The sequence below is a fragment of the Penicillium manginii genome, assembly GCF_028828005.1.
Source record: "Penicillium manginii strain IBT 31320 chromosome Unknown utg000008l:1.0-3226943.0:1.0-3228205.0, whole genome shotgun sequence".
Lineage (NCBI taxonomy): Eukaryota > Fungi > Ascomycota > Eurotiomycetes > Eurotiales > Aspergillaceae > Penicillium > Penicillium manginii.
Window position 1 is genome coordinate 731,508 of NW_026643109.1, and position 27,852 is coordinate 759,359.

At 48.1% G+C, this 27,852-nt stretch overlaps 8 protein-coding genes across 8 annotated transcripts; 5 read left to right on the top strand and 3 right to left on the bottom strand.

The window, feature by feature from the left end:
- Nucleotides 1-1,063: 1,063 nt before the first annotated feature.
- On the top strand, nucleotides 1,064-2,097 carry N7533_010921 (uncharacterized protein; the record flags this gene model as incomplete). Its single annotated transcript, XM_057107571.1, has 4 exons — nucleotides 1,064-1,279; nucleotides 1,324-1,424; nucleotides 1,592-1,826; nucleotides 1,885-2,097. 4 exons carry the CDS (start codon nucleotides 1,064-1,066, stop codon nucleotides 2,095-2,097), a joined length of 765 nt encoding a protein of 254 aa, XP_056954949.1.
- A 107-nt stretch (nucleotides 2,098-2,204) lies between these two features.
- On the bottom strand, nucleotides 2,205-4,188 carry N7533_010922 (uncharacterized protein; the record flags this gene model as incomplete). Its single annotated transcript, XM_057107572.1, has 7 exons — nucleotides 2,205-2,687; nucleotides 2,743-3,072; nucleotides 3,127-3,524; nucleotides 3,588-3,670; nucleotides 3,730-3,860; nucleotides 3,935-4,009; nucleotides 4,066-4,188. The coding sequence occupies 7 exons, from the start codon at nucleotides 4,186-4,188 to the stop codon at nucleotides 2,205-2,207; spliced, it is 1,623 nt and encodes a 540-aa protein (XP_056954950.1).
- A 1,000-nt stretch (nucleotides 4,189-5,188) lies between these two features.
- N7533_010923 (uncharacterized protein) lies at nucleotides 5,189-6,499 on the top strand (the record flags this gene model as incomplete). The annotated part of the gene is made up of 5 exons (XM_057107573.1): nucleotides 5,189-5,350; nucleotides 5,430-5,534; nucleotides 5,594-5,818; nucleotides 5,880-6,022; nucleotides 6,085-6,499. The coding sequence occupies 5 exons, from the start codon at nucleotides 5,189-5,191 to the stop codon at nucleotides 6,497-6,499; spliced, it is 1,050 nt and encodes a 349-aa protein (XP_056954951.1).
- A 4,780-nt stretch (nucleotides 6,500-11,279) lies between these two features.
- Nucleotides 11,280-11,720, top strand: N7533_010924 (uncharacterized protein; the record flags this gene model as incomplete). Its single annotated transcript, XM_057107574.1, has 1 exon — nucleotides 11,280-11,720. One exon carries the CDS (start codon nucleotides 11,280-11,282, stop codon nucleotides 11,718-11,720), a length of 441 nt encoding a protein of 146 aa, XP_056954952.1.
- Nucleotides 11,721-12,572: 852 nt separating this feature from the next.
- On the bottom strand, nucleotides 12,573-13,530 carry N7533_010925 (SDR family NAD(P)-dependent oxidoreductase; the record flags this gene model as incomplete). The annotated part of the gene is made up of 2 exons (XM_057107575.1): nucleotides 12,573-13,408; nucleotides 13,479-13,530. The coding sequence occupies 2 exons, from the start codon at nucleotides 13,528-13,530 to the stop codon at nucleotides 12,573-12,575; spliced, it is 888 nt and encodes a 295-aa protein (XP_056954953.1).
- A 410-nt stretch (nucleotides 13,531-13,940) lies between these two features.
- Nucleotides 13,941-14,922, bottom strand: N7533_010926 (TIM-barrel enzyme family protein; the record flags this gene model as incomplete). The annotated part of the gene is made up of 3 exons (XM_057107576.1): nucleotides 13,941-14,543; nucleotides 14,624-14,769; nucleotides 14,835-14,922. The coding sequence occupies 3 exons, from the start codon at nucleotides 14,920-14,922 to the stop codon at nucleotides 13,941-13,943; spliced, it is 837 nt and encodes a 278-aa protein (XP_056954954.1).
- An 8,139-nt stretch (nucleotides 14,923-23,061) lies between these two features.
- On the top strand, nucleotides 23,062-23,840 carry N7533_010927 (C2H2-type zinc finger protein; the record flags this gene model as incomplete). The annotated part of the gene is made up of 2 exons (XM_057107577.1): nucleotides 23,062-23,077; nucleotides 23,146-23,840. The coding sequence occupies 2 exons, from the start codon at nucleotides 23,062-23,064 to the stop codon at nucleotides 23,838-23,840; spliced, it is 711 nt and encodes a 236-aa protein (XP_056954955.1).
- A 1,850-nt stretch (nucleotides 23,841-25,690) lies between these two features.
- Nucleotides 25,691-27,740, top strand: N7533_010928 (uncharacterized protein; the record flags this gene model as incomplete). Its single annotated transcript, XM_057107578.1, has 2 exons — nucleotides 25,691-26,113; nucleotides 26,178-27,740. The coding sequence occupies 2 exons, from the start codon at nucleotides 25,691-25,693 to the stop codon at nucleotides 27,738-27,740; spliced, it is 1,986 nt and encodes a 661-aa protein (XP_056954956.1).
- Between the last annotated feature and the right edge of the window lie 112 nt (nucleotides 27,741-27,852).

The window sequence follows — 27,852 nt, forward strand, 5'->3', positions numbered from 1 at the left end:
TATTATAAAAGCAACAGGAGACCTATCTATATTTTTTCTGTCACAGCTTGAATTCGACAACAACTTGACCTTGACCTTGATCACGGTGCTTCAAACTTGGAAAGTGTTCTCAGGACTTTTACAAGTACCATTTTCTTCTTTTTTGGCCGATCATGGATGACCAAATTGAAAAGAAACCCATCGGACATAATGATGCAGATGTGGACAGCCGAAGTTCTGACAATGGGGCTGTTGAACAGTTTCAGTCGTCATTCGAGTTTTCACCTATTGCAGAGAAAAAACTCGTTCGAAAAATCGATCGAACGTAAGTGAATCCTTGAACTATCTTTGGAATTTCTGAATTGGCTAATTGATATTTCCATAGAATTTTGCCTATCATGGTCGTGGCCTACATGATGGCATTTCTAGATAAACAAACTCTCAACTATTCTGCCTTGATGGGTCTACTTCAAGATCTCCATCTAACAGGACATCAATACAGTTGGGCGTCTGGAATCTTCTATTTTGGATATCTGTTTTTCTCGTAGGATTATCCCGCTGCGAGGAATCGCGTGAAAAAGTTTCGATGTTCACACTAATGCCAAATAGTTACCCCGCGTCACTGCTAATGGTTAAATTCCCACTGGGAAAATACCTCGCGGTCAATTTGTGAGTTCTTTTCTTCGATTCTAGAACCTCAATCTAACATGCCTCAAGTATTCTGTGGGCGATTGTATTGGCATGCCATGCAGCTACCACCAACTTTACCACATTGATGATAGTTCGGTTCTTCCTGGGATGCACAGAGGCTAGTTTGTCTCCAGGGTTTACTTTGATGACATCTCTTTGGTATCGCACGTCTGAACAGCCACTCCGCGCAGGTATTTGGTTCTGTGGAAATTCTTTGTCTCTCCTCATTGGAAACTCGATTGCCGTGGGTATTCTCGAGATCAAGAGTAAACTTGGTGCATGGCAGGTGAGAGTCGAAAGAAAAAACAAAACCTTACCGTACAAAGATAACTTACGATGATATAGTGGCTTTTTATCATATTTGCGGTTCTCACTTTTATTTGGGGGGGTTCTCATGCTCTTCCGCTTGCCAAACTCCCCGACCGATGCCCCGTTCCTTACGGAGGAAGAGAGAATGATTGCGACCGAGAGACTAAAGGCCAATAATACTGGCTTCAAAAACACACATATCGACAAAAGTCAAATTGTGGAGGTTTTTCAGGATCCAAAAACCTTGCTCCTGGCGATCATGGTCCTGACGGCTAACATCCCGAATGGGGGATATACCACCGTAAGCTTACCGCCCCATTTTCAGAATCAAGCTAATTTGAAAAGTTCAATGGACTTGTTCTAAAGGGATTTGGCTTCGATACTCGCCATACCTTGCTACTGGGCTTGCCAGGCGGTTTCATCGTCTTCCTTTTTGTGTTGAGCGGGTAAGTGAAATTAAAAATTTCCTCGGGTCGAGTGTTCTGACCAGATAAGTGGTATTGTTTCTTCCAAATTGAAGAACAGCAGATGCCTTGTAATGATTGGAATGAACATAATTAGGTGAGGCAAAATTTCCAGTATTGTGTTCGGGTGTTGGCTAACTATGCTGTAGTATTATTGGAAGCGTACTTGTCTATGTTTGCAAATCTGTCGGGGCTCGTTATGCTGGCCTGATCCTTATGGGGATTTACTCGACCGCCATGCCAATTTCGATGACAATCATAAGCTCCAATGTTGGTGGCTTTACCAAGAAGGCTACTGTCGGTGCGGTCTTCTTCATTCTGTACTGCGTCGGCAACATAATTGGCCCACAGCTATTTTTTGAGAATGAGGCCCCCAGGTATCAGGTAAGCTATAAAAAAGGAAGAGATTATTAAATTTCAAGCTTATCTAACGAGTTTACAGAGTGGATTCTTAGCTATAATTATCTGTCTTTCGATCAATGTCGTCGACAGTGGAGCCCTCATGTATTACCTTCGTTGGGAAAACACGCAGAGGGATAGAAGGGACTCGGCCTCTGCGTCAGACAGCTCTCCTGGAAAGCAGTTTGGCACCACGCCAGAACAATTGTCGGACATTACTGATTTGAAGAACGATAAATTTCGATATGTCTACTAGCATTCTAGTATCAATAACAGCTACGCAAGCTAGCTTGAAGAGAAATATTATTTCGTTGTCGGCCTAGCCGAACAAGTACAAATGATCTATAATCGTTTCATAATATCTCACATGGAGATCTCCACCACGGGTCCAGTATAGACGTGCCTGGCTCTGATGACATAGTACAGTGTGGCAAGGAATATGACACCTCCCCAACCAACGACACTGTAGTTCATATCCGTCACACTAGGGTTCATGGCGGTAGGCCAAAAACTCCAAAATATCACAATAATGATATAAATAACGGCGAATCCGTTTATCAAGATACCCCAGATACCCGGTACGTGGAATGGGCCCCAGACCAGCTTTTTTCCGGGGAGATTCACAACATCATCGTCATTGTCATTGTACCGAGAAATGTCGCCTTTGATGCGGCGGAATAGCAGTAGCACTGACACGATCAGGTAGGAAGAGTATAGACCGGAAACCGCCATTGATAGAACATCATTCAAAGCGACCGATGAACCGATATTGATAAGAGCGAGCAGTAAACTGATGAGTGTTGTAAGAAGAACTGACCACATGGGTAATCTATTGGTAGGCGAGACCTGGGGATATAATTGTCAGATATCTGCAGACAAAAACAAAACTTGGATTATTTACCTGACTCCAAAAGCGCCAGCCTGGTACTCCTCTGTCTCTCGCGAACGACCAAAATTGACGAGAGGTGGCTGCCAGGAGACCTACAACCGAACAGACGGCAATGATGAGGATAATTGAGCACATCGTCAAAGAGCCGGCCATGGACCCTGTACCCTGGTAGAAGACTTCGATAAATGGGTATCCAGTAGTGGTATTCAGAGCATCATCCATATCTCCCAGACAGAAGAGCATCGCAAGCAACATGCCGAACCCCAAACAGCCATTGATACCGACACTCATCATCAGAGCACGAGGAATCACACGGGAGGCATTATTAACTTCTTCGGCCATCTGTTCACAACAATTAACTCTGCCGACACCAGTATTGAGAAGGGAAAAACATACGTGAACGGCAGCATCGCCTCCTGCGAATGCAAATGCACAGCTAGTCATGCCAACGAACCAAGATATTCCTTGCGTTGGAAATTCTCCGCTGTTGAGAAATTGTAGAAATACCTCATCGTTGCTCTTATGCTCAGACATGTAGACCAGAGGAATGAGAATGCCAAAAAATCCGATAATATGGACTACCAGGATAATAGCTTCGAGTCGGGGCAGGAATTTTCCGCCGACTAAGTTGGCAAGAAGTGCAGCGACGAGTGCCGCCCAGACAATAAGGGTTCCGTGCCACGCCTCAGGTTCGTAAAGCTTGTGGGCCAGAATTGCTGTTCCCTGGATCTCGGTTCCACATAAATATGAAGCTGATGCGAAGGCAGTCTGCCAACCCATCACAGCCATCCAACCTGTCGATAGCAAAATTTCAGCTTGACTAGCCTATCCAGATATCGAAGGCGGCCATTACATACCGGTTATATAGCTGAGAAATTTTTGTTGCTTTATCGGAGCAAGCATAGAGCACCAGTGGTACTGGCCTCCCGATGTAGGTGCCCTGCTTGTATGTTAGTCCAAGCCCGACATCCATAACTATCCATCGGTTCCGCAACCTACATAGATCCCATTTCACCCAAGACAACAAAGGTGCAGGCAGTGCCGACCCAAGCAAAGATATATGCATAAACAGCACCTCCGGATCCACCACTTTCATCTATTAGACATGTCGAAAAAAACGGGAGATGGAACTAACTTTTGCAAAGGATTGACGAATGTACTAGCGATGCGTTAGATGTATACCCATAAGACTGCTGAAACGGACATACCCTAGAAGACCTTCCCAAGTACCTAAAATGGTACAACTAAAGCCAAGAATTGAGAGAATCCCGAAGTTTCGCTGCGAAGAATGTTTAATTATCAGGTCAGCTGCGGCGTCTCGACGCGATCGCGTACCTTGAGAACAGGTTTCTTCCCCAACCGTTGTAGTTGAAGATTATCTCTGTCCTGGATAGAATACTCCTGTTCCCCGCCACGGGCTGTGATTGAGGCCTGGTTTTTCAGCTCGTATGTCACCATTTTTGTTGATGAGGAGGTGACGTGGGGTGAGCCAAGGGAGGAAAGGAGCGACGCCGGGAGGGATGGCGGGTTAAAAAGAGAAACACCTGCGAGGCAAACTGGAATGGAATGCCCGAAAAAAGCGGAGCAATTCTCAGTATTCTTGTTTCATTGCGAGGATTGTAAACAGCCGACAAATGACACTAATGCATTTGGCCCTGCGTGAGTTGAACACTTGTAATCTGTAACGATGGCTGGCCCGACGCCTCAAGGATTTAGGGGCCCACAACGCGCGATTACAGTGTCGATCCCACGCAGAAGATTGCGAAGAAATCCCACCAGGGCCAATTACATACTTGATTCACATCGATTGTGGAACCGATAAGATGCGCATGTATATTACAGCCCATTGCTTATAGGTCATTGAGGGGCCCCGAGGGCGATTGAACTAAGCTCTAAGCCGATGTTGCACCGACCCGAACTGGGGCGAATCCTTCGGTCTGATTTCTACTCCACAATAAATGAAGCCAGGTGAGGTCTGCTAGGCCAAAGTTGCGTAATACCTCGAAGGATTCGTGCATGGGGGTTACAAGGTTCTGAAAAAACCATAGTCTCATCAAGCAGTGCTTCAAGTTCTTGGCTCGAGGATGAGCGGGAACAGTGGAACTTGCCAGGTTGTTATAGGGGTCGCAACAGCCGACGATACTCAGCTTGAAACGGCATCGGAATCCTTGAGGGGTAGATGTATATTTTTTCGGCCAAACCCCGACTGGGAGCCTTTAGAATACTAGTAGTTTAGGTAATGAGTACGATTCCGCCCCTCGAGCCTAAGATATGGATCCCGGGTATACCTGGGCACCCTGTGAAATAGAATTCAAACCATTTGGCCCCTGCAGCAGCAGCCACAGAAAATCAACAGTGATATAAGGTGGCTTAACGCTAGTGGTACTTTTTATCACAGCTATCTATCTTTCCTGCTCATTTCTTATGTTTTCCTTATACTTTCACACATCTAGCATCGATGGGTACACGCTTCAAAACCGAATCCAAAGACCCCGCTGTCAATGTCACGACATGGGTTCTTCTAGTTGTTGTCATCTTGAGCGTCAGTGCTCGGTTGGGAACGAAGTTTAACTTGTTCCACAAACTGACGATAGATGACTTGTTGATTGTGGCTTCTTTGGTATGAATCCAATCCTTACTAGTGTGCTGCCAGTGATCTTGAACGTTCAATGGGTTTCTAACTAGCAGTTCGCAACTAGATATTCTGCATCGTGCAAAGTGTGATTATATCTATGGCTGTGGACTCTGGGTATGGAAAGCATTTTAAAGATGTCTCTTCACAAGAATTTGATCAAACCATGAAAGTGAGCAGTTGATATTTTGAGTGCAGTCTCCGCAAACTCTACTAACATCATATTTACAGTATCTCTACGCCGGATCGCTTCTGTACCTCATTAGTCTTACTCTGTCGAAGTTATCTCTCGCTGTTTTCATCCGGAGCTTGACGCCAACATCAAAAGATAGGAAGTATGCTCGTCTTGTGGAGGGCATGGTTTGCACCTGGGCGGTCGTCACGATATTTGGCACTGCCTTCCAATGTTCCTTACCACGAGCGTGGGATTTCTGGGACGGCAAATGCCTCAATGAGGTAAACCCTTTGTCCTTTGATCATTGATGAATAATAGTACTGAACCTTTTATGTTTTCCAGATGGCATGGCGTTTCTTCGTTACTGGCTCCAATATCGTCACCGATCTCATAATATTTTCTCAGGCTATGATTCTCATTTCTAGCATTCAGACTTCATTGAAAAGACGGATGATATTTGCGGGAATATTCATGCCAAGACTCTTGTGAGTTCTGTCCGGTTCTTATTCTGTTCTTTTGCATCTTCCACCTAACGAAAAACCTATAGAGTCTCTGCGGCTGGAATTGGCCAGCTTGCGCTAATCAAGAAAGGTTCCCAGTCAAGTGATCCCACTTACGGCCTGTGTGATATTACGATTGTGGAAGTCACTTTGCAATGTTTGAGTATTGTGACAGCATGCTGGGGTCAACTCAAGCCATTCCTCTCATGGATGAGAACAAATGGACTCAAAATTGAAGGTGTGGATGATCCAAACAGCTCGAATTACAAGTACAATCGGTCGCAAACAAATGCCAGGTCGAGCCACAGGGGCCATGGCACGTTGCAGTTTTCTATGAGAGATCAAATTCTGGTCACACAGGATTGGGAGGTAGACAGTCAGTCTAGTCGGGCGCAAATAATTTCGGAAAATCAGCCTTGGTCTGCAGGTGGCAAGCGATCTACCGATCGACTCAGCGAATGAACTCTGGCCAGTGCCCGCTTTGGGGGCCGAATCCTTTCACGTTGTACATCGTAGCACAGGGGCAAAAAAAAAGCTAGGCAATCAGGCATACGTGTGCACGCAAGTGCTTAATATGTACATTGTCATCATAATAGAATGGTTGTTGCCCTATGGGGAGGGATGATGCTTCAATGTGTGGTGGTATCTGAACCACACCCAGTTCCCAGAAGGTCTAGAATGATAGAATACCCACCATTTTTCATGATCATACGATTTGTCCCACGAGCCTAATTAATATGAGATGATAATATCAAATCACTTATTTGTTCGGTCGGGGTGTCCAGCCAATGGCAATAAGGTAATCGCCGTGCGGCATTTTTGCATTGTTTCGCAAGACATTCTGTGACTCTTGGCATGTAGAGCGATGGGGCTATGAAGCAAACAAGCTGCCCCACAAAAATAACTCGTCTACCACCTGCCTTACTTCCCCTAGTCACTTGGAAGATAATTTTGGACTTCAATTTTCACTGCACGTCGTCCTAATGGCCCCCGATGTGTTGTGGGCCGCTTTCTCGCACGATTATGTATCCGTCTTGAGAATCCTCCACGATCGTTCCCTTTACCGCCTATTCAGAAGCTTGAGGCCAACACAAGCCAAATATTGATGTCTAATAACTGAGGGATAATTCTTATGCAAGCATGCCCCATATGTAGTTCGTATTTCCCCGTGGTGGATGGCATCACGCTACCCCAAAGCCCCAGCATACCTGGTCAATTAAATTTGGCAAACGGAAACGATCGGAAGTATGCAAACCTACATGTGACTCTCGAGATGAAATTTTATTTCTTGCACATTCGAGCAGATCTCACCATGCGAATGAGTTGAAAGGTGATCAGAATTTTGGAAAGTGTCGAGGAGTTAGACTTATCCAGGACCGTGGAAGTACTCGTTTGAACCACAAGGCTCTGAGCCCCTGCTTTGCTATGGACGGCGATGGATTGATGTGCCGGGTGACATCGCATATTCAATACCATTTTGATTTTCTGCTGCCAAATTCCTAAGGCACGATTTTAGCGCAATGTGAAGAACGACTATGAATCCCCAATTTCTGGAAGATTGAAGACTATGCTGATCACAAGCCCGGGGGTCACTAGTGCCGGTGTTCGTTTGTAGAAAGTATGCGGCCGGTTATCTTGCTAGTAGTACAGGCTGTCTAACCTACAGTTTGCCCTCCCCAGGTCTCCTCGAATGATCTATATACAGTGGTTTTGGAAAGTAGTCGCTATTATAGTGGGGATCACTTTGAACTAGATACGTCTACTTTTTTATGCTATGAAATGGTAGTGATTTGCGATATGCCTACTCCCATATGTCTAACCATTCAAGGAGGGTCACCACCTTCAAGTTAAAGATACCTCAGGTACTTGCCTAGTAACCCTGTGGCATCAGTATCGTTCGCCGTGCCAGAAGACCCATAGAATTAAGCTACCATGGCTCCTCTGAGATTGATTTTCACCTCTTGATAGTGAGCGAATGACTCGACGCGCCCACTTTCAAAGCGACGAAGTTCTTGGCGCTCATTGTCAATTATTATACAGTTGTAAAGAAATGGCAATTGACACTTAGGTGGTGATTATGGGGTGATTGCTTCCCAATACCCATCTTATAGGGATACACGTACCGGAAAATCGGCAAACCCTTCTCCCGGGAAACACCAGAATGGTGAGATTAAGTGCATTCATGATTCTCCGTAACTATCCGAAAGTGCAACTGCAGGGTCCACATCGAGATAGCACTTAGGAAATCAATTTGGCAGCGTCAGGGGACCAAACGGATCTAACTTTAGATTAGCAGGTTTCATACCGAGCTTGAAGCTGCCAAGGGATTATCTTTGCTACTTGATTGGTAGCATAACCGCCCTGGCTTTACTGTGTATCTATCATTTCCTCGGTAGCTAAGACGCGACGATCCTCCCACTAGACATGCAAAATCCGGTGTTACATTCGCCTACAACGCGCGTATTTGGACCAATTACTCTATTCCAGCATTTACATAGAGAGCCGAATATTTGTTTCGGCTTAATCGAGCGCTGCATACTGTAATAATATTGGCCAAGCTTCTTCGTTGATGGAACGACCTTTCCATTTACGGTAAATTCGGCCGAGCACGAAGTCAATGCCAAAATATTTCGAGTCGGTCGGATTGATACTATGCTGACCAATTCGATTTTATCTAATAGCCCACATACATAGCTTGTGGGAAGAACAGGTCTGGGACTCGCAATAACAGTTAAAAATATTACCCTCCTTGAGGCGTATATCATGCTGCTCATCATGCATCGATTCAATGAAACTTTAAGGTATTGGTAGAGCGTTATGGGTCCCAATAACAGCTCCACGCCCGACAGATTCGTCGGAACTTTCTCCACCAACTTGAACGTCTCCCTCCAACAAGTTCTAGATCGGTAGCTACTTACTTCCAAGTAATCTTTGCTATCCACACCTCATCTGGGAGCTTTTGACACCAGATCTACCAGGTAAATAATCACAACTTCCAATATCTACGAAATCCAATATACTGGCGGGCCTTTTTATGACTGCAATTTATGAAAATAAAAAGGTCTTACATTTCGATTGAAAATTCGTAATTATTCTGCTTTTTTGACATCGTTGTTTTGGCATTTTGAGCATGCACGGCAATTTTAATACTTGCTGAGGTCCCAATTTATAGCCAAGAACATACTACTAGTAATACAAACGTGTTCTTGAATCTCAACGAAGTTTTTGTCTACTCAATACTAGCTAGTAGTAGCCATTTCCTTCATGATATCACGCCTATTTTCTTTGAAGCCAAAAGAAACTGACGCATACTAGAGATCCTGGTTAGTTTTCCTTTTTTTTATCACCGATTCCACGCATCCAGGCCTACAGGGAGTACACCTGGCACACAAGGATAGCTATATTGTCCAACTTTCGAAAATGAGCAGTGAGATGTCTCAGCCAGAAAGAACCGTAGTACTCCGCACCTAGGTAGTTATCTGGCCAGTTTATATGTGGATATTTGTTTGTGCAATTTGTTTATCACTACCTAGGTACTCTAGCTGAAGCAGCGTTAAAAGCACGGGGCAATACTAGTCACTAGAAATCATGATGTAACTCCACCTGTGTTTGAACCTTGCAATGTATTTTAGTAATTCACCGCCATTTACTCCAAGTCGTTCTAGAAGCACAACGGTTTATTCAAGAAGTTGTTACTTCGGCTTCTGGGGATCTGGACTCATAAAGAAGCTTGAGACAAAAATGCAATTTATTTTGCATTAGCCGAGCGAGCTTCAGCTCTAAGGCCATATCGACTTCGGATCGAGACAAGTTTTGGGACCTGCGAGATAAATTAATTCGCAGAGCTGAATTGGCTGCCACGCAGGGTCCAGCATAAACGTCGATCACTTTCCTTTCAAAGAAGAGGGTACCGGGGTAGTTCGTCGAGGTATCTGGATCCTAGTATTCTGCCCACTTGGTTTATTAAAACTTTGATCCTGATCCATGGATGTTACTCGCAGGGTTCGAAATAAATAGCTCTAGAGGCTTTTTACCTAAGTGAAGGCATCAATAGTACTTTGTAGTAAAGTGACAACACTTACGTTGTGCATCGGATGGATGTATTCTCCAAATTCAAAATAGACATTTGCCACATTGGATCGCGCTAGTTGAATAACCCCTCGTCTTTCATGCCCACCCCGCATATAATATCCAATCCCGAATACGAAGCTTACAGCCATCATATTCATCGAAATCCCAATTTTGAGCACATAATCATGCTGATGGTTCTTCGATGGGTAGGCATCGCCCCTACTGTGTTTCTTCCAGTCATCCCGGTAATTAGGCATATCCATATCTGCTCTTTCAACTGCGTCAAAAATCGTTTACACATTCCCACGCAAACCGAGCCGAAAACAGGATTGACTGATATTCTGTGGGTCCCGGTTGCAGCCGCGAAGCCTCGGATCGCCAACCGCAATTTTGTACGATCCGTTCGCGCCACCCGGGGCTGGTGAGATTCGATCTAGTGAGAAATATTGTAGAATAGAAAATTTTAAGATGATTATAAAAATATCTCATCGGTTCTTTTGGCCCTGTATTCGGCTCTATAAACTGAGTATATTGAGTAACTCACTTGTGTTCAAGTTCTTGATCCGTCGGTAGCTTTGTTTACTGGTATTCAAATGCGGAGAGTCGCACAACGGCACATAGAGTAGGGAAATATTCTGATGGAATCGAGTCGAATTGCCCGAAAAAGACCCGCCAGGCTCGAATAATGCAGGATCATGTGGCTTCTGCAGGATCCTGGCACGAGATGCGGGGTGCCAATCCGCAGCACAATAGCCCTGATTGGGTGGGTCTCGAAGATGTCTTACATTGTGCAAAGACCCTGAATCACCCCAGTGACCTTGAGCTCTCGTAAAAGACTACTACTCCATAGTTACCTCAGTATGATGTCTCACCGGTTCGCTTCTAAGACATCACTAGCACATGGCGGGTTATTTCCGACCTCTTCATCGGTGCTGTTACATGCACTAATGGCTAGTCCATTCTATTTCGAGGAAGTATGATGGAAGATCAGCAGAGGCAGTAGCTATGGTCGATCGGAGAACCCATCTCGTATATACTTGGCTGTCTTTGAAGAAACTCGAATGTTATAAATACCTCCCTCCAGCCCTGCGACTTTTAATAAAATCCATCCTCATCAATCTTTATCTTCACCTTCGTTACCAACCAACAAAACCACAAGACAACCGCCATCATGCAGATCACTCAAGTCCTCCTCTCCACCCTCGCCGCCGCCTCCGCGGTCATGGCCGCCCCTGCAGAAACCAGCAAGAACATGATGGCCTCCAGCCCCCAGTGGACCATCCGCAACCTCAAGCGCCAATGCAACGGCGCCGACACCACCTGCACCTGGAGCTTCGGTGTCCAGGTTGGCGGCGGTGCCACCAAATGGTGCAATTACGTCGTTAATGGCAACGATGCTTCTGAGGCTAACGGCGGACCCTCTGGCTGCGGTGTCTACACAATCACCTCCGGCTGGAGCGGCCAGTTTGGCCCGGGCAACGGCTTCACCACTCTCTCCGTTGTCAACAACGACTCTCGCCAAATTGTCTGGCCCGCTTACACCGACAGCCAGCTGGCTGGTGGCCACGTTGTCAAGCCCGACCAGTCTTATTCTCCCGCTGCTCTGCCTTAGATATCGCAATGTGATGGCAGAAGAGTCGTGTATAAATTGGGCTGCAGGAAGGTCCAGATTCTATAATGATGGCTTATCCATAACATAGATGGTTAGCCTTGATGTATTTAGCTCGATTTTATTTTTTGAAAGCGCACACTCCTTGAATACATTCAATGACATCGATTGCTATCTTTTTCTCCGTGATACACAAAGTACCTGAATTTAAACCACGAAATCATGTCTCTACTATCAGAGTCAGTGTCTCTTTCAAGTCTCGCAAAAAAACCATCATTTTTGTATGAAGATGGTGCTGCGATTAAGGTGTAGCCCTTATTGTTCTAAATTTTAACCTCGAGTATTGCCTAATTGTTGTGTTTACGCCTTTTGAGTATTTTGTAGAGACCCACGAATCTGGAAATCTGCTGCACTCAGAGGCTCAGTCGCCTGGGCAGTGGCTACTAGTACCAATACTTCCATTGAGATCTCCATATTGCCCCTTCCACAAAGCTCAAAGGAATATATAGCTCCAAGGTTTCTGCTATGAGTATGGATACTAGTATGTTTGGCTTTTTTCCATAATACCCAATTAGGTATGTACACGCCCGGGCGTCGTTAGTACTAGTAACTTGGAACTACTACTACCTAGGTCGTTACTACTCACCCAATCGTGCAACTGTTAAATACTAGTAGTACTACTACTACCTAGGTACCTAAATTACCTATGTGGTAGTATATCACATCGACCCATCCAGTTCGACGATGAATTCTTGAGGTTGCATCTTATTCACCTTAAGTGGGCAGTTATATGAAATTAAGTAATTGATCATGAATTTAATTTTTTTTATTATTGTGAATGAGGTTGACCGATGTTTAAACACCCATCCTCATACCACCATTGGCGCACACAACACTACCAGTGCTCCAAACGCCATCAGGAGTGCACAGCATGCAGACGACACCAGCAATCTCACTAGTGAATGCCGGTCGACGACCGCCCATCTTCTCCTTGATCAAACGGATCTGCTCCTCGGTCAACCGGCTCATAGTCGACTCATCATTCACATCCAACTTGGTCATGGGAGTATTATCCATATAACCCTGGATATCATTCCAGAAAGCCTCACCGGCCTTGAAGTACATATCACCAATGACAGGGCCAGGGTTCACCGCGTTGACGGTGGCCCGGTCGGCTAATTCCCGCGCCCAGGTCCGGGTCATAGACTCGAGAGCCGCCTTGGTACCGCCATACATGGACTGGCCAACAAAACCCATTGAGGCAGACACACTGGAAATATTGACAATGCGACCCGAGCGGTCAGTGGGGAGGAAAGGAGCGACTGCTTGCGTGAGCAGCAAGGGGGCTAGCACGTTGATGGTGTAGTGCCAGTTGAAGTGGTCGGCAGTGATAGGGCCGCGCTGGGCATCATTCAAATCGCGATCCGCCGAGACACCAGCATTGTTGATGAGGATGTCGATTTGAAGTTTTCCCGAGGAACCGAAACGCTGTTGCGCAGCGTTGAGAATGGCGGCTGTGGCTTCTTCGGGCTTGCCTAAGTCGGCTTGAACGAATTCGCAGCGGACCTTGTGCTCAGCGGCTAATTCGGCGCAGATCTTCTCTGTGGGTGCGCGTGATGAGTCGGAGGTGTAGTTTAGAAGAAGGGAGGCACCCTTCGAGGCCAGGTTCCGGGCAATAGCCTCGCCGATTCCTGGGGAAATTCATGGGTTAGCGGAGCTGATTGGGGTTTGCGGGGGAGAAAGATGGAGGAAGTGAAGTACCCCGCGATCCGCCAGTGACGATGGCCAGCTTTCCTTCCAACACACGCGACATTTTGGAGAGAGGAGTGAAGAGATTGAATAGACTGAGAGTAGAGAAAAGAAAATGAGTCGTAAATGAGAATAAAAAAGGACAGCAATGCTTTGCTTTGTATTCGCCTCGCAATTTAGCCGACTGGTGGCTTCTCCACGGCGGGAGTGAATTGCCCGAAGGGGGCAAGTTGGGGAAGGTGGGTCAATAAGATCATCGGGGTTCAATGGATATGCAGTGATGAGATGACTATAGGTAAAAATATAGAAGAGGGACCTGATGCGAGTGTATGTTGAGACGGTAGTTGAGTTCATGATAAGATGAGGTTGAGATTGTGGTCATGTGGTCTGTTGAACTACACTCCCTTCTCCATCTTCATCTTCCTTCTCTTTCTCTTTACCATCTCCCGTTACTCTCACTACTCTCCCACTCGGCTAATTAACCTTCAACCGCTTAAATTCCTCCGCATTCTCCTGGATCGCAACCTCCACCGGCAACCGCTCCATACTGCTTGCCCCAAAGAACCCATGCACCCCCTGAGTCCTTGACAGTACATACTGCGCGTCTGCTGGGCGTGCGATTGGCCCTCCATGGCAAAGCACCAGTACCTCCGGGTTGATTTCCACCGCTGCATCACGAATCGCCTGCACAAATCCCACACACTCCTCCAGTGAACGCCCGCTACGAGCCCCGATCGAACCCGCCGTCGTCAAGCCCGCGTGAGCGACCACAACATCCGCGCCCGCTCGTGTCATCTGCACAGCATCCTCCGGGCTGAAGACATAGGGCGTTGTCACGAGTCCTTGTCGGTGCGCTATTGCAATCATCTCCACCTCACGATCATACCCCATCCCGGTCTCCTCTAGATTGGCGCGGAACTGCCCATCGATCAACCCGACCGTTGGAAAATTCTGTACCCCGACAAAGCCGAGACGTTGCAATTCGGTTAAGAAGGTTGGCATCGAGCGAAAGGGATCTGTACCGCATACTCCGGCCAGAACGGGGGTATTTTCCACGATTGGAAGGACTTCGCTGGCCTATATTGAAAAAAAGACAACCATTCTCGTTAGCTGGCTGGGGGGGCTGGGGGGACTCCAAGGTCTAGCTGGAACTATACCATCTCCACGACGACCTGGTTCGCATCCGAGTATGGCATCAATCCGGCCAGCGAGCCGCGACCAGCCATGCGGAATCGACCGGAATTGTAGACCAGGATCAGATCACAGCCGCCTTTCTCGACCGCCTTGGCTGATAGGCCGATACCTTGTAGACTCAGCTTTCTCTGTGGAAGTCATGGATTGCTGCAACACCGTAATCCCAGCACTCACCAGCTCCGGCGCCCACAATAATGGAACCGTCCGCGACCGTCTTACGCAGACGAGCGAGGACTTCCTCTCGATTCGCCGGTCGGGGCATTGTAGTATCGAATGCTAAAATTGATAAACCGAATAGGCCTCGATGTAAATTATTGTTTCCGCTAAGTATAGGGGAGAAGGTAGTTGGATGTTGCACTGAGGGGATGGAGTCGTGGTATGCCCCTCCCCCGCCCCGCGAATGACCTCAGGCGCGCACACTGAAGTACTAGAAGCAACACAGCCTGCCTGGATTATCCCTGCTTAGCGACACCTTCGGAAGATTAAGGCTCGCGTCTCACACGATGCATCTCACTCCAAAAATGACGACTGGGCATCCAAAGTTGTGCCTTATTGGCGAGTTTGGTTTCTAGCTCGGCTGGGCTTGGGTCTATGTATTGCTTCAACCCTGCCTCATGCTACATAGGATATATAATCCGAAATATGAAATTTTCTCGGGGCGGACAGCCGTTCTTCTAGCCTTGGGTTGTTGCTCTGGTTGGTCGTTTAGCTGGGCTTTCTGCTGCAGGTGGCGGCTACTGTGTACTAGTACTGTAATGAGCTCCTTCAAGTTGTTGCACGAAAGCAAACAATTATTATCCTGCCTGGCTACTACTACTGGTACTCTAGCGGGCCTATCGGTGGGTTCAAGATGAAAAGCGATTTTTCAGTTGTTTTCCAGTTGGGCCGAAAGAGCTGGTGTGGTGAGCTGGGTCGTTTCAGTGAGTTATACCAAGTGTCACCTGGGTTGCCTAGTAGTACTCGTGGGTTATTCATTCGATTTATTTCGACGAGGCCATTGAATTGATAGTCAATCCACCGAAACCAGCAGAATACAAAGAAAAAGAACCTTGTAAGTAAGATATCTAACATGTGTGACCAGTGGTAATTGACATAGAACGACCGGTGGACACGTATGCCTGCTCCAGGGCTTCATATTCAACTTCCCAGATTTGAAAACTGTCAGTAACTTCCAAATCGGTTTGCAGAGATCCAGTAGTTATATTAATTATTGAGATTGGAGCGATAGTTGCTAGTAGTAGCTACTAGGTCATTGTGGCAGACTTGGGATTTGAACTCCTCCAAGCCAATGACTTTCTTTTGATTTTCCGCTGGCCAAATGACCGAAAGCGTGGATTGGTACATGAGATGGAGGAGTCATTATGAAGTTGCAAGTTGTTATCAACAGTAAAGTTGCCTCGGAGAGGGGTGGCCCATCAGCTATCACAAAGCTTCAAGTACACGACTCTCGGCTCACCCTGGCAGGGGCTATGAGGCGAATTGTGTTATTTCCAGGATGGGAATCGTCCCGTTTTAAGTTTTTCGGTGTGGAAATAAAGGAAATTTGGTACGTTCATTCGAAGGCGAAGGTCGTGGTTTAAGTCTGATGATCAGACTTGGCCGCTCTAATAATTGGAACGGTGGATGCGAGCGCGGAGATTTGTCGATATTGTTGACTAGGATTGAGTCAAGTTGTATCTAATGAGAATAAGGTATCACCTTACTAGTAGTCAGTCATGAATTGAAAATGCAAAGGTAATCGAAACAATGGAAGTTGAATTGGGCCATGAATCTCTCTCCCCTCTTCTTATCAAAAGGGTGAGATGATCTTGAAACTAGCGATGAGTCTTGAATTGACAATCACGGCCACAGCAACTCCAACTTTCAGGATCAGGAAAAGAAGGAAAAGAGTATTTTGCTTCAGTATTATGACACGAGGAAAGCCACGCAATTGAATTGATCAAAAAATCATATATCGAAATCGATCCCCGCCTCAATGCCCGGGCGCTTGTCGATTCCACAATCAACCCAATCATGTTCCAAAACCGGTCCAATAACCGAAGAACTGATACATGCAGGGGCAGGAGTACGCCAAACCAGTACTATCTAGCAAAATAAGCACCGAAAGCCGAAATTAGCCCTGACTACTGCGTACACTCGCACCTAAACAAACAAACGAGATCCGGTGGAAATAGCTTCACGTAACTGATTCGCACGGTGCCATCCCCTCAAATCCACTAATCATGCAGGGGCCACGCTATAAGCTCTCGAGTAATTTCCCTCAGCTTGGCGTACGCCTCTCCACGGTGAGGATTCGACGTCGCGTGGAGTCTACCACAACCCACCTTCTGGCATGACGTTTCCGGCTGACGCAGCTCTTCACCCGGTTTAATCTTCCCAATTAGATACTCGAGCTGGGTAATAGGTGTTCATCGTGAGATTTTTTGAATAGAAGGGAATTCATTTTCTTGTATATGTTTATGACTTCTTCAAGTTGGCCTGATGCCTTGGGCTGCAGGCATCTTATACGGAACCTGTATGTAGATAAAACACGTATTAGTTCAAGAATTGCATTAGGCAAATACGCCAGACCATGTGGGTACCAGTACGCTTGTAAATATGGGAAATCTTTCAAATTGGAAATGGTTTCGTAAAACACGTATGTTTTCGTCCTTACACACCTCCACGTACGAGGGAAAACACAAATACAAATCCAGGGCGTACGATAACTACTCAGCCACAGAGAATCATCTTTGATTCGACATGATGCCAGCTGTACAAGCGGGAGTGCGAATGCAAGTGCGAGTGCTGCCTCGTCACCCTGCCACAACAACACTGACCGAGTGGATATTCCTTCCCCACTGAAATTACCCTCCCCACTTGCACCTCAATTCGGCCGGACCCTATGCGGGCCGGTTGTGTGAAAGAAACCATATTGGGTTTGGTACGGGGTGATAGCAATAGCGTGTGGGTTTCCTTGCCCCTGGGAGCCAGTGGTGTTTGAAGATAGGCTAGACGTTGCGCGTGCTGGCGTGTGCATCTAATCTCCATACCAAGACTGGACTCCGCTCGATATTTGTTGCGGATGCGTTTGTCTTAATTTTCATTCGACTACAAAGTACGGAGTAGAAATACATAGCTCAAAGTGTCTCGGTACATGAGCTGCCGAATGTTCGATGGGGCGGTGCAGTGCGGAGCATTTCATGCTCTGTGTGGTTGGATCCCGCATGGTACATTTGTCTGGTGACTTCATTGTGGCTGCGCCCTGCAGGCCTGGGGAAGCTTTCGATATTGGAATATTGCTACGGAGGACATACGTGTACATACACACCCTAGTAACTAGCTAGCTAGTTACCCCATGGCACTACGAGTGTGTCGATCAACTGCCTAAGCGAATGAACACCCGGCGCGTATTGTGCCATAACTAGTTCCCACATAGTACGGAGTACAGATACGAAATCCACAACCATAAAACCAATGGTGGAATGAATTCGGTGGTCGGCGGTCGGGGGTCCGGTTACATGAACAACAATGGAATAATCCACTTGTATGATGTGCTAATAGTACTGCACTAATGTAAATGATCCCCCCTTAAAATGGAGAACAGTCAATATCAAGACGAGACTCCGTTATCTTTTCGATAGCGCCATCGATAGCGGCGCTATTTACAGATTAATGGGCCCATTCACTAAATCAGGTACATACGCGGACCAACGAAGAAGCATGGACCTGGTGCCAGAAATAGGACTATCACGATCGCAAGACACCGCGCCACAGATCGGAGCTTATTTTGCCCTGGGGATAGATACCAGGAGTTACAAAGTAGAGTGGTTCTTTCGGATAAAGCGGAAAGAAAGAGAGATGGAAATCACTAATAGGGAAAGCGTATCGCGAGAACTCTAGGCAGTAGCATTTTCTTGTCATCCATATGCATTAAATCGACAAAGTATGCAGATTCAATCGTTCGTACTTGAGACATCTCTGCTCGTTTTCGGATGCACTGATGTGTGCTCCGCATGGTTATGTGTGCTGCGCCTCTTTAGACTTTCATCGGCGAGTCGGCAGGTTGAGACCGACCCGGATCGTCTCTAAAAAACTGGCAAATGGTAATTGCCGAGGCGGGCTAACGCGGATTGGCTTCGATAGTGCGACTGTCTCCCCGCAGAGCGTTCTACCATGGAGCGTTCTGGAAGCGCGAACGGCAGGCAGCACTGAAGAATGTGGATGGGGCTGTGGCTGGGTGCATCCACTTGGGCGAAGCGAACAAGGAAGAAAAAGCGTGGCAGCCTGGAGTCAGCAAGATCTGAATGGACTAGAGTTATCGCGCCATGTACATAATCTACGGGTCGGGGTTATGAACAGATTGCGGAGAATGGCTGTGCACAGGACAATTACAGTCGTGACGTCTGTCATCAAAGGGGCGGATGTAGTAAGGGTAAGTTCATGTTATCTCCGAGCGTAAATTAGATTTTTGAGTTCGGTCGAGTAAAATGATTTGACAGATTAACTCTCTTCCTGCAGTGGCTCTAACCCTTCGGCTTAAATTATGTTTTATCCAATTCCCACTCACTAAGAAACAAAGATTGGGGTCCGAATTCACGAACGGCTATGGCCCTGTTAAGAAATAGAAAGGGCCCTGAAACTAGTATCTTATTAAGCGGAGTGAGGGGCCAGTTCAAGCTCTCGTTCCACGGAACCCAACCGAGTTAAGAAATTTCCAGCCACGATGAGGATAAGGCCGCGTGGGCGTGGCGGGTGTGCATGAATGATCAATCCAATCTGGCCTAATAATTCCCAGGATCCATCGCACTAGATGTGAATCGGGCATAGCGGATCCCAAAAAATGCAGCTGGAAGGCCGCACCTAATCTGCTCAGAGTAAGCCGATGGGGATGGGCCACGAGTCCCTGCATGGGAGGTAACAGGAAAGGGTTAGGAGGATAGACGGAGAGTGACTCTAGCGGATGACGCTAAGGCATCATTAGGGGTCTCGAACGCGACACCACGGTATTTGAAGCTGGGTAATTGTATACTCCTGGTGGTATTCATCACAGACGCTAAGGAAACCCAGGACCCTGACGGGGGCGTTTGGCGTCAGCTACTAGGGACTAGGGCGGGCTCTTTGAGCGAGCGGCGTACGAATCATGGAGAAGCTATCCGCCAGCTAGAGTACTAGTCAGGTCGTCGTGACCACGCGATGGCTGGATCGGGGACTAGCCCTGTCATGGTGCCGGTGAATATACGTAGGCTGCATACGTATGCCCCGTCCTGCTGGCTGGCGTAGAGCAAATCGTCGCTCGGCATCAAACGCCCAACTAATCTCTGAGCCTAGGATGAACCTCGCGATCGTGGGCTAGAAGCTTAAGTGATCGGCACACGCCATGTGTGGCGGTGAATTACGTGAGAAACGGCATTGGGGGGAGAAGAGTGGGAGAAGAGTGGGAGGAGAGTGGGAAGAGAGTGGGAAGAGAGTGGGAGGGGGGATGGACGTGGATTAGTTAGATACCATGTGGTTGAACAAGGATGCGTCTCCGAGAATCTGACACTAAAGAGCTTTCCCCGCCATCAAGATCAAAGAAATCGTACCAGAGATACATAAATGATTCAATAGTCAAAATCCACTCCGACGAGGGAAGAATATTAACTACGTTTAACTACGTCTGTGTCTTACGTATGCTGGCGGAGAGCCCCCGCGATGGTAGGGGCGGGGCGGCAATGGACGCGTACGAGTACGAGGGTTGCACGGGCCAATTCAAGCCCTGAAAGCATAGGGCTGTTGGCTTGGTAATTTATCTTCCATTCATACCGGTCAATCACCATTTGAGTGACAAAGGTCATATGCGTACGTGGGCGCCCATATCAAGTCGGAATGAGAATTCCCGTATCACTCGTCACTCGGTGTGGAATGCTCTTTGAAGAACCGGTGACCGGGTAAAGGTCGGAGTGTGATGGGAGTGCGGGTTTATAAACAGCCCTACAGATTATGTACCGTAGATGGTGGGCAGATAGTCACTGACATCGGAAAATTAGACAAAGGGTATTTAAAGTTCCTAGGCTAGGGGGGTGGGGATGAAAAGCAAAAATAAAAAGCGAGAGCTTCCGAATAAGGTGGGTCCTTTTCTGCTGTTTGCTTCTTCCTTTTCTTCTCGACGCCCAACAACAGGACCCTACAGTAACACAGTCGGAATTAGCCAGCTAGCGAGTGCACCACCCAAGGGAACGTACTGATTCTTATCATGATGCGGTACTGATTTACAGGTAACGTGTACTGTGTACCGTGTACCAGATTTCAGGCTAGCTGCCACTGATTCGCAAGCATGGATACACGCTGTGGCACTCGCTCCACCGACCCTCGGAGCCGGTCATGATCTCCCGAAGCGGCGTAGTGATGAGCGTAACATCTTACGTATGTCCCCAGACTCCAGTGGCTTTTCCCTTGTTCGCGATCTACTGTAATGAGCCACACGGCTCAGTTGAAAGTGTATACTGTTTAAAGATATTTCATACCGAATAGAATACTGATACTAATACTGATACATGATCCGGATTTCCCGGCCCATGCCAATGAGGGTCTAGGGGCCCCCCCCTTTCCAGGGTAAACTCTAGTCCGAACCCAGGCGGGTTTTCTTGGAGGCAAAAATTCTGGTTCCCAGGGTCCATGGACTGGAAATGAGCCTTATCCCGATTATCAAACACACTCGTAGTTCTACCGATATGTCCTGCACCACTCTCAGTGGATCATCGCTTGGGCCAACCGAAGCCCTAGTTGGGTTGGCAATAATCTAGGGCGGAGTCGGAGTTGAATGGGTCGAATTGTAAGAGACGGTTTGGATAAGTACATACACTGTACCAGCACGAGAGGAAATTCGCGAAACAAAACATAATTAAACTTGAAAATTAAAACCAACGCACAAATCAGAAGGCTAGCAAGGAACCGATCTTTTTTGGCTGACGACTGGTCCCCGCCAGGGTCGATGGGGCGGGCCGGAAGAAACGGAGCCTGGAAAACGGGTCTTCACAGAAACCGCCGTAGTTCCAGGGGTGGGTTTCGTGGTGGATTAGGGGTCCCTTACTGTATCATTTCTAGTTCTCTGTACGGTATTGAACTCGTACCTGAACCGGAGAGAGGAGCCTCGTAGAGACCCTTGAAGCTTGGCCTTGTCCTATTTAGTATGATGAGTTCCTGAGATACGCAAGCCGTGGGTTTTTTTTATTTTTATTTTTTGGATTTCTTTTATTTTTACTTCTCCATCTTCTTGTCGACGAGTTATCTCTACTTCTTGACATTGTATTCTTCATTCCTTTTGATCTCCCATCCTCGATTTTCACTTTTCGTTCCTTTGCCTGCTTTCACCATTCTGTTGGCTTGTTACGAATCTCTTTCCACACCCCCTCCTCCTGCCCAGGTGTTACTCTGTTACTGTTACTGTTACTGGACCTGGACCAACCCACCTTGGGCTTATCTCTCGTATCGGCACATCCACCACAATCACGAGCTACCCTACTTCACTCCCTCATTCAAGTAGCTTTTCACTCCAAGGCTACTTAACTGAATTTCCAGCTTGATCTAAAGATCTTCCCTGGAAGAACGAGACCTTTGGTTCGACAACCTTCAAGTTAGATCCTGGCCACCCCTGCAATATCGCCAGGCCGGTTCGCAACTGCCGTTGAGAATTGTGTTCCCTACATCGAATCGGGTAGACGCAAGAAAAGAACAAAAAGAGAACCAAAGTCTCTCACGACTACTTTGTCCCTTCAGCAAGATCGGAACGCCGAGGGTTCAAAACCCTGCTTGCGCTAGCCCAAACATCGCCCACGTGAACGAGTTGATCGGGGAAGAGATCTCATAGCGTGTTTCCTGTTGATCCTCTTGATCACTAGTCGACTTCTTGGCTAGTTTGTCCTGACCAAAAAGTCAACGGTCTGAGATACAACTCTAAAACCTGAAATTGTGCGTCTTGCCAGCAAGCGAACTGCCGACGGCGGACCTAATGTTGTCGATGTGTTATAACACGCAGAGGCCAAACATCTTTGGAGAACCATCTGTACGTTATCTCAAGTCTATGCACAGGAGAAAGAGGAGGAGGAGGATGAGGCACGACAGCAGCAAACCCCCGGGGGACGGAAGTTTCTCTCTCGACTCTTGTCCCTGTGCTCTCTGTCTTTCCCCTCCCCCTCATCCCTCTTTCCCCTGTTCATTTTCATTTCCCTCCTATTCCCATCGTCCCTCATCCGTGTGGTGTTCCCGGGTCTCTTTCAAGTTTGCGAGTGTCCAAGTCCCGCGGGCGAGGAGTCCCCGTAAGACCATATAAAGACTAACCATCGGTGGTTAATTTAGTACACATATCCAGCCTCGGTGAACTCACATCGGGACGTCGAAGAGAATTCCAGTTGCAGAACGAACATAGTATCAATTCTGAATAATGACGACCACCCGTCGTTTGCCGTCCGGTCGAACCCCAGACACACATCCAGCCAGCCATCGCCATCATTGAATTCTCAGCCAGAACAACTTCCTCCGCTCGCCAGCGACGCTCAATACAACCGCCCGCATGCCTCATCAGAATCACCAGCAGCATCACCGCGGAGTACTCGCCACACATTCATGGAAGCCGTACAACCGACCTCGCCCGGCTCATCAGAGGGATCCGCCTATGACTATCTGACAAGCCACGCCCCTTCATCCGCCTACCACCCATATGCCCGACAAGAATCGCGACGCGACGCCTATCGATTTCCATCCCGAGGCCCCGCAGCGCCCCGCACACCACCAGAGATCCAGTCGACATCAGGAACAGAGGCGAAGTCCTCATCATCCGGAGGCACACGAGGCACAGGACAGAAGAACAAATACCCATGCCCTTACGCAGCCAGTCACGGGTGCTCTGCTACATTCACAACATCCGGGCATGCAGCGCGTCATGGAAAGAAACACACCGGCGAGAAGAGTGTGCATTGTCCGATCTGCAACAAGGCCTTTACCCGCAAAGACAACATGAAGCAACACATCCGCACGCACCGCACGCACTCGGACGAAATGCGCTCGACGTCCGAGCCGGAAGCAGACCCGCGCTGGACCGCCGCGAGACCCGAGTCTGGCTATACCTCTGCGCATAATCGGACCGTCAGTCAGTCCACGGATGCGAGCAATGCCAGTGTGATGCCTCCGCCGGGCGCTCGACTTAATCAGCATCAATCCTGATTCAAAGGCTAAAAGCAGAATATCTCTCTGAGCGGAGATTCTCTCTCTGTGTGTGTGTCTTGTTCAGTTTTCCTTTGTTCTTTTTTTTTCTCTTCTGGATGCCGGTAGATTCGCTGGTTACCGTCGATGTATTCTTTCTATCTCATCTCTCTCTCTCTCTCTCTCTCATCTCATGGCCCGCATACGGATACCCCAAGTTGTTGTTTTTACTTGCCATTGTTTTTCTTTTCTGCATTGCATTTGTTTTTGTTTATCCTGGTTGATTTATTCTCCTGTTCTCTTCTTTCTACTCTTGTTCCTTTTTGCTCTGCGTTGACTTCGCCAGGTCACGTGTCTTGAAACACCGACTGCTGCGCAGTGTGGTTACTTTCTCTCTCTCTGCTTCAGCGCTTTCTCCGATCATCTCATCGATTTCCATTTCCATTTCCATTTCCATTTCCTTTCCTCCCATGTCTCATCTTGCTTTGAATGGCTCTTTGATGTACCAAAAGCTCACCCAGTTGACACGGCCATGACGCTTTGCTCTGCTTTGCTCTTACCAGCTGGACTATTGGGTATCCGATGGAGAGGGGACCAGACAATTCGGCTAGCATATTCAGGAAACGAAAAAGCTCCTCTGATTATGTGATCTGTATGCTGTACACTATTGTTCTACCTTGGTGCACCGTGGTAGTTTGTATGCCTGTGTCATGTCGGAAAGGCGTCATGCGCTCCTGCGGGGATGATTTGTGTCGGTTGGGTGACGTATATATATACATTTTCTTATTTCTGTATAGGAGTTACTAGTAGCAAGGATGTCCATGAATTGAATGACCGTGTGCGACCAGGTCTCGCTGCACCAAGCAACAATGTTTTTGCCCGAAATTGTAGAGAGGAGTGGGGAAGTGAGGGTTGTGGGGAAGATGGGCATAATGTCAGGGTAAAAGGCGAAAGAGAGGATATGATAACATTTGAAGCATTCAAAGAAAGAAGAGTAGAAAGTACAAAAGAAGAAAGTCGAAAGTGAGGGTAATAGTGATGGTAAAGGGTAGGTGGTAGAAGGGAACTTGAAGGGAAAGGAAGGCGGGACCAGCCGAGTGAGCCATGGAAATGAGAAGGCAACCCCAGAAATGACCCTTGGAAGCACTCAACAACAACAACATCAGTTTCAGTCACAGGTACAACAACATACTAGTATGTGGTTATTGCACCACACGGTCGGAGTGGCGGTCTAATCTTGTCATCATGGCGTTAATGTATTGAACCAATTTAGATATGTTGAGTAGGGCTGTCACTGCCTTGATCGTCGCCCTGCAGCATGACGTCGGGCATGAGCGATTAAGCAAATTGACAGGGCGATGCCAGCTTCCGAGAACCGAGCACGGATTCCAGAACATTGTACCTAGTAGGCAGATTGGAATGGGGAAAATCACCCTTAAGCTAGAGTGGCTGGCACGACGTCATGGAGGGGAGAGGGGGATCAGACTACTGGTATATCAACAGATGATGGCGCATACTCTGGTACTTCTACTAATATTCTACTTCTTCCCTTAGCTATAATAGATATGCCTCTCGTGATCCTCGCACTCACCAGCCTCAGCCCCCAGCACCGCCACTCGCACTCGCTTTGATTCTCTTTTGCCCAGGTGTTCAGCCCTTCAGCCCTCCCGAGTCCACCTCGTCCTCGTCCAACGACGTCACGCCACCTGCCCCGCCTCCCCTAGGCGCTTCTGTTTCTGATTTCTGATTTCTCTCGACCTTTTCTCCCCTTTCTCTCACCATCTCATCTTTATTTGTGATTCAAAGATTCACCACAAAATCGCCTTTTTTTCCCCTGATTGTTCTTGTCTCGTCTCATTCCATCCCAAACGATGTCGTACTACGACGATCGTCGCTACAGCGCACCCCGCGACCGCGGCCGCGGCGGCGGTTCTGCTGCAGAGTATTTTGACAGCCATCCACGGGGCCGAGATGCAAGGATCGAAAGAGACGCATATCCCTCATACCGGGATAACGGCTCCATCGAAGAAATTCCTCGCGATTTCCCCCCTGGACGGGACTATGTCTATGAGCGCAGTTATGAAGCCCGCCGTCCGCGCCGACCGGCTTACGAAAATGTACGCCGTGCGTCTTCTGTTAGCGGTGATCCATACTACGATAGCGGATATGGACACTCTCGTCGCTCACGCACTCAAAAATCTCGGCGTTATGATGATCGTGGTACGTTGCTCTCCTTCCGTCCCTACCTACTGCTTGAGATAGACGCCCCCGATTTTCTGCTTTTTTTGGGCTTGGTACTGACATTTTCCTTTCATTAGCTCCTCCTCGTCGCTCCAAATATGATTCTGACTCCTCCAGTCGCTCGCCCCCTCGTCACAGTCGCCGCAAATCTATCGGCGACGCTGCCTGCAGGCCCTCGGTCTGGGCGCTGCTTCAAAAGCCAGTTCCCGCAGTGACCGTGACCGTGATCGTGATCATTACCACGGTCGTGGCCGAGGCCGGTCTCACTCCCGCCATGGCCGATATTCATCATCTTCCCGCAGTCGCAGCCGCAGCCGTGATCGACGCGGCGGAAAACGTGATAAAAGCGAACAACGCATGATGCAGGCCGCCCGCGCAGCTCTGACTGCCGGTGCGGCAGAGGCCTTCCGATCTCGCAAGGATCCTGGTGAATGGGCCGGGGCCAAGGGCAAGCGCGTCTTGACTGCGGCCGTTACTGCGGCCGGTACCGACGGCCTTGTCGATAAAGATCCGAACAAGCACGGCACGCGCCATGTCATCGAGTCAACTCTTGCCGGTTTGGCTACCAGTCACTTCATCAATGGCGGCTCGTCCAAGTCTCGTGATCGACATGGACGGGGTCGTTCGTCAACGGGTAGTGGTCTCAAGGACCTCGCTGCAACGGGTGCACTAGCCGCGGCTGGGAAGGAGATCTTCAATCGAGTTTCTCGATCGAAATCGAAATCCCGTGGTCGAGACGATAGTCGTGATCGCGATAGCGACGATGATCGTCGTGGGACGAAGAAGCGCAGCAAGAGTGTCTCAGACTACATCAACAAGGGTATTGCAGCTCTTGGCCTTGACGAGGGCAAAGATCGCGGCAGCAGAGACAGGAGCAGAGACAGAGACGATCGATCAGATCGCCGGGACCGCCGTCACCATGACCGCGATCACCGAGACAGAGACAGAGAAAGAGACTCCCGCTACAGCGGCTATTCAGATTCAGATTCAGACACAGAATATGGCAGGGGGTATTCGCGACGAGGCAGAGGCTCGAGAGATGTAGGTCGAACGCGTTCCCTGAACGGCGGCAGAACCCCCCAACCCCCGCGCAGCGGTGGAACAACCGGAAAAACAAAATCAGCAATCACCGCGCGCGGTGGATCCCCCAGCTCCGATAGTGATTCTGACCTAGGCGACAGTAGCGATGAGAAAAAGACGCAGAAGAAGATGAAGCGGGACATGCTGCTGACATCCGGGCTGGCGACCGTGGCCACGATCCATGCCGGACACAGTGTCTACGGGTCCGTGAACAAGCGCAAGAAGCGCATGGCCCAGCTGAAGAGTGGTGAAATTTCCGCCGAGGAAGCGCGCAAGCAGCGCATGAAGGCGAATGCGCTGGATGTCGCGAGTATTGGGCTTGCGGCGCTGGGTATTAAGGGTGCCTATGGCGAGTGGAAGGAGGTTAATGAGAAGCGCAAGGAGACCAGCCATTTCCAGGAAGAGTGTATGCGCAGGGCGATGAAGAGGGAACTTAGGCGCAATCGGAGTAACTCATTGCCTTCGTATCATCGATGGCCGGATGAGATTGAGGATGCGAGGGATCATGCTGGGTATGGTGGACAGGGACATGGGAGTTTCTCATATCATGATGGGAATCCGTATGGAGCTACGATAGAGGCACCGGCGATCTCTTATTAGGGTTGTTACTGGGTGATGAAGTTATGATTTATGATGAATGGGAGGATGGGATACTCTAAGGACTGTTTGAAGTATTCTTTTATTTTATTTGACAATGCTTTTCTTGATAGTG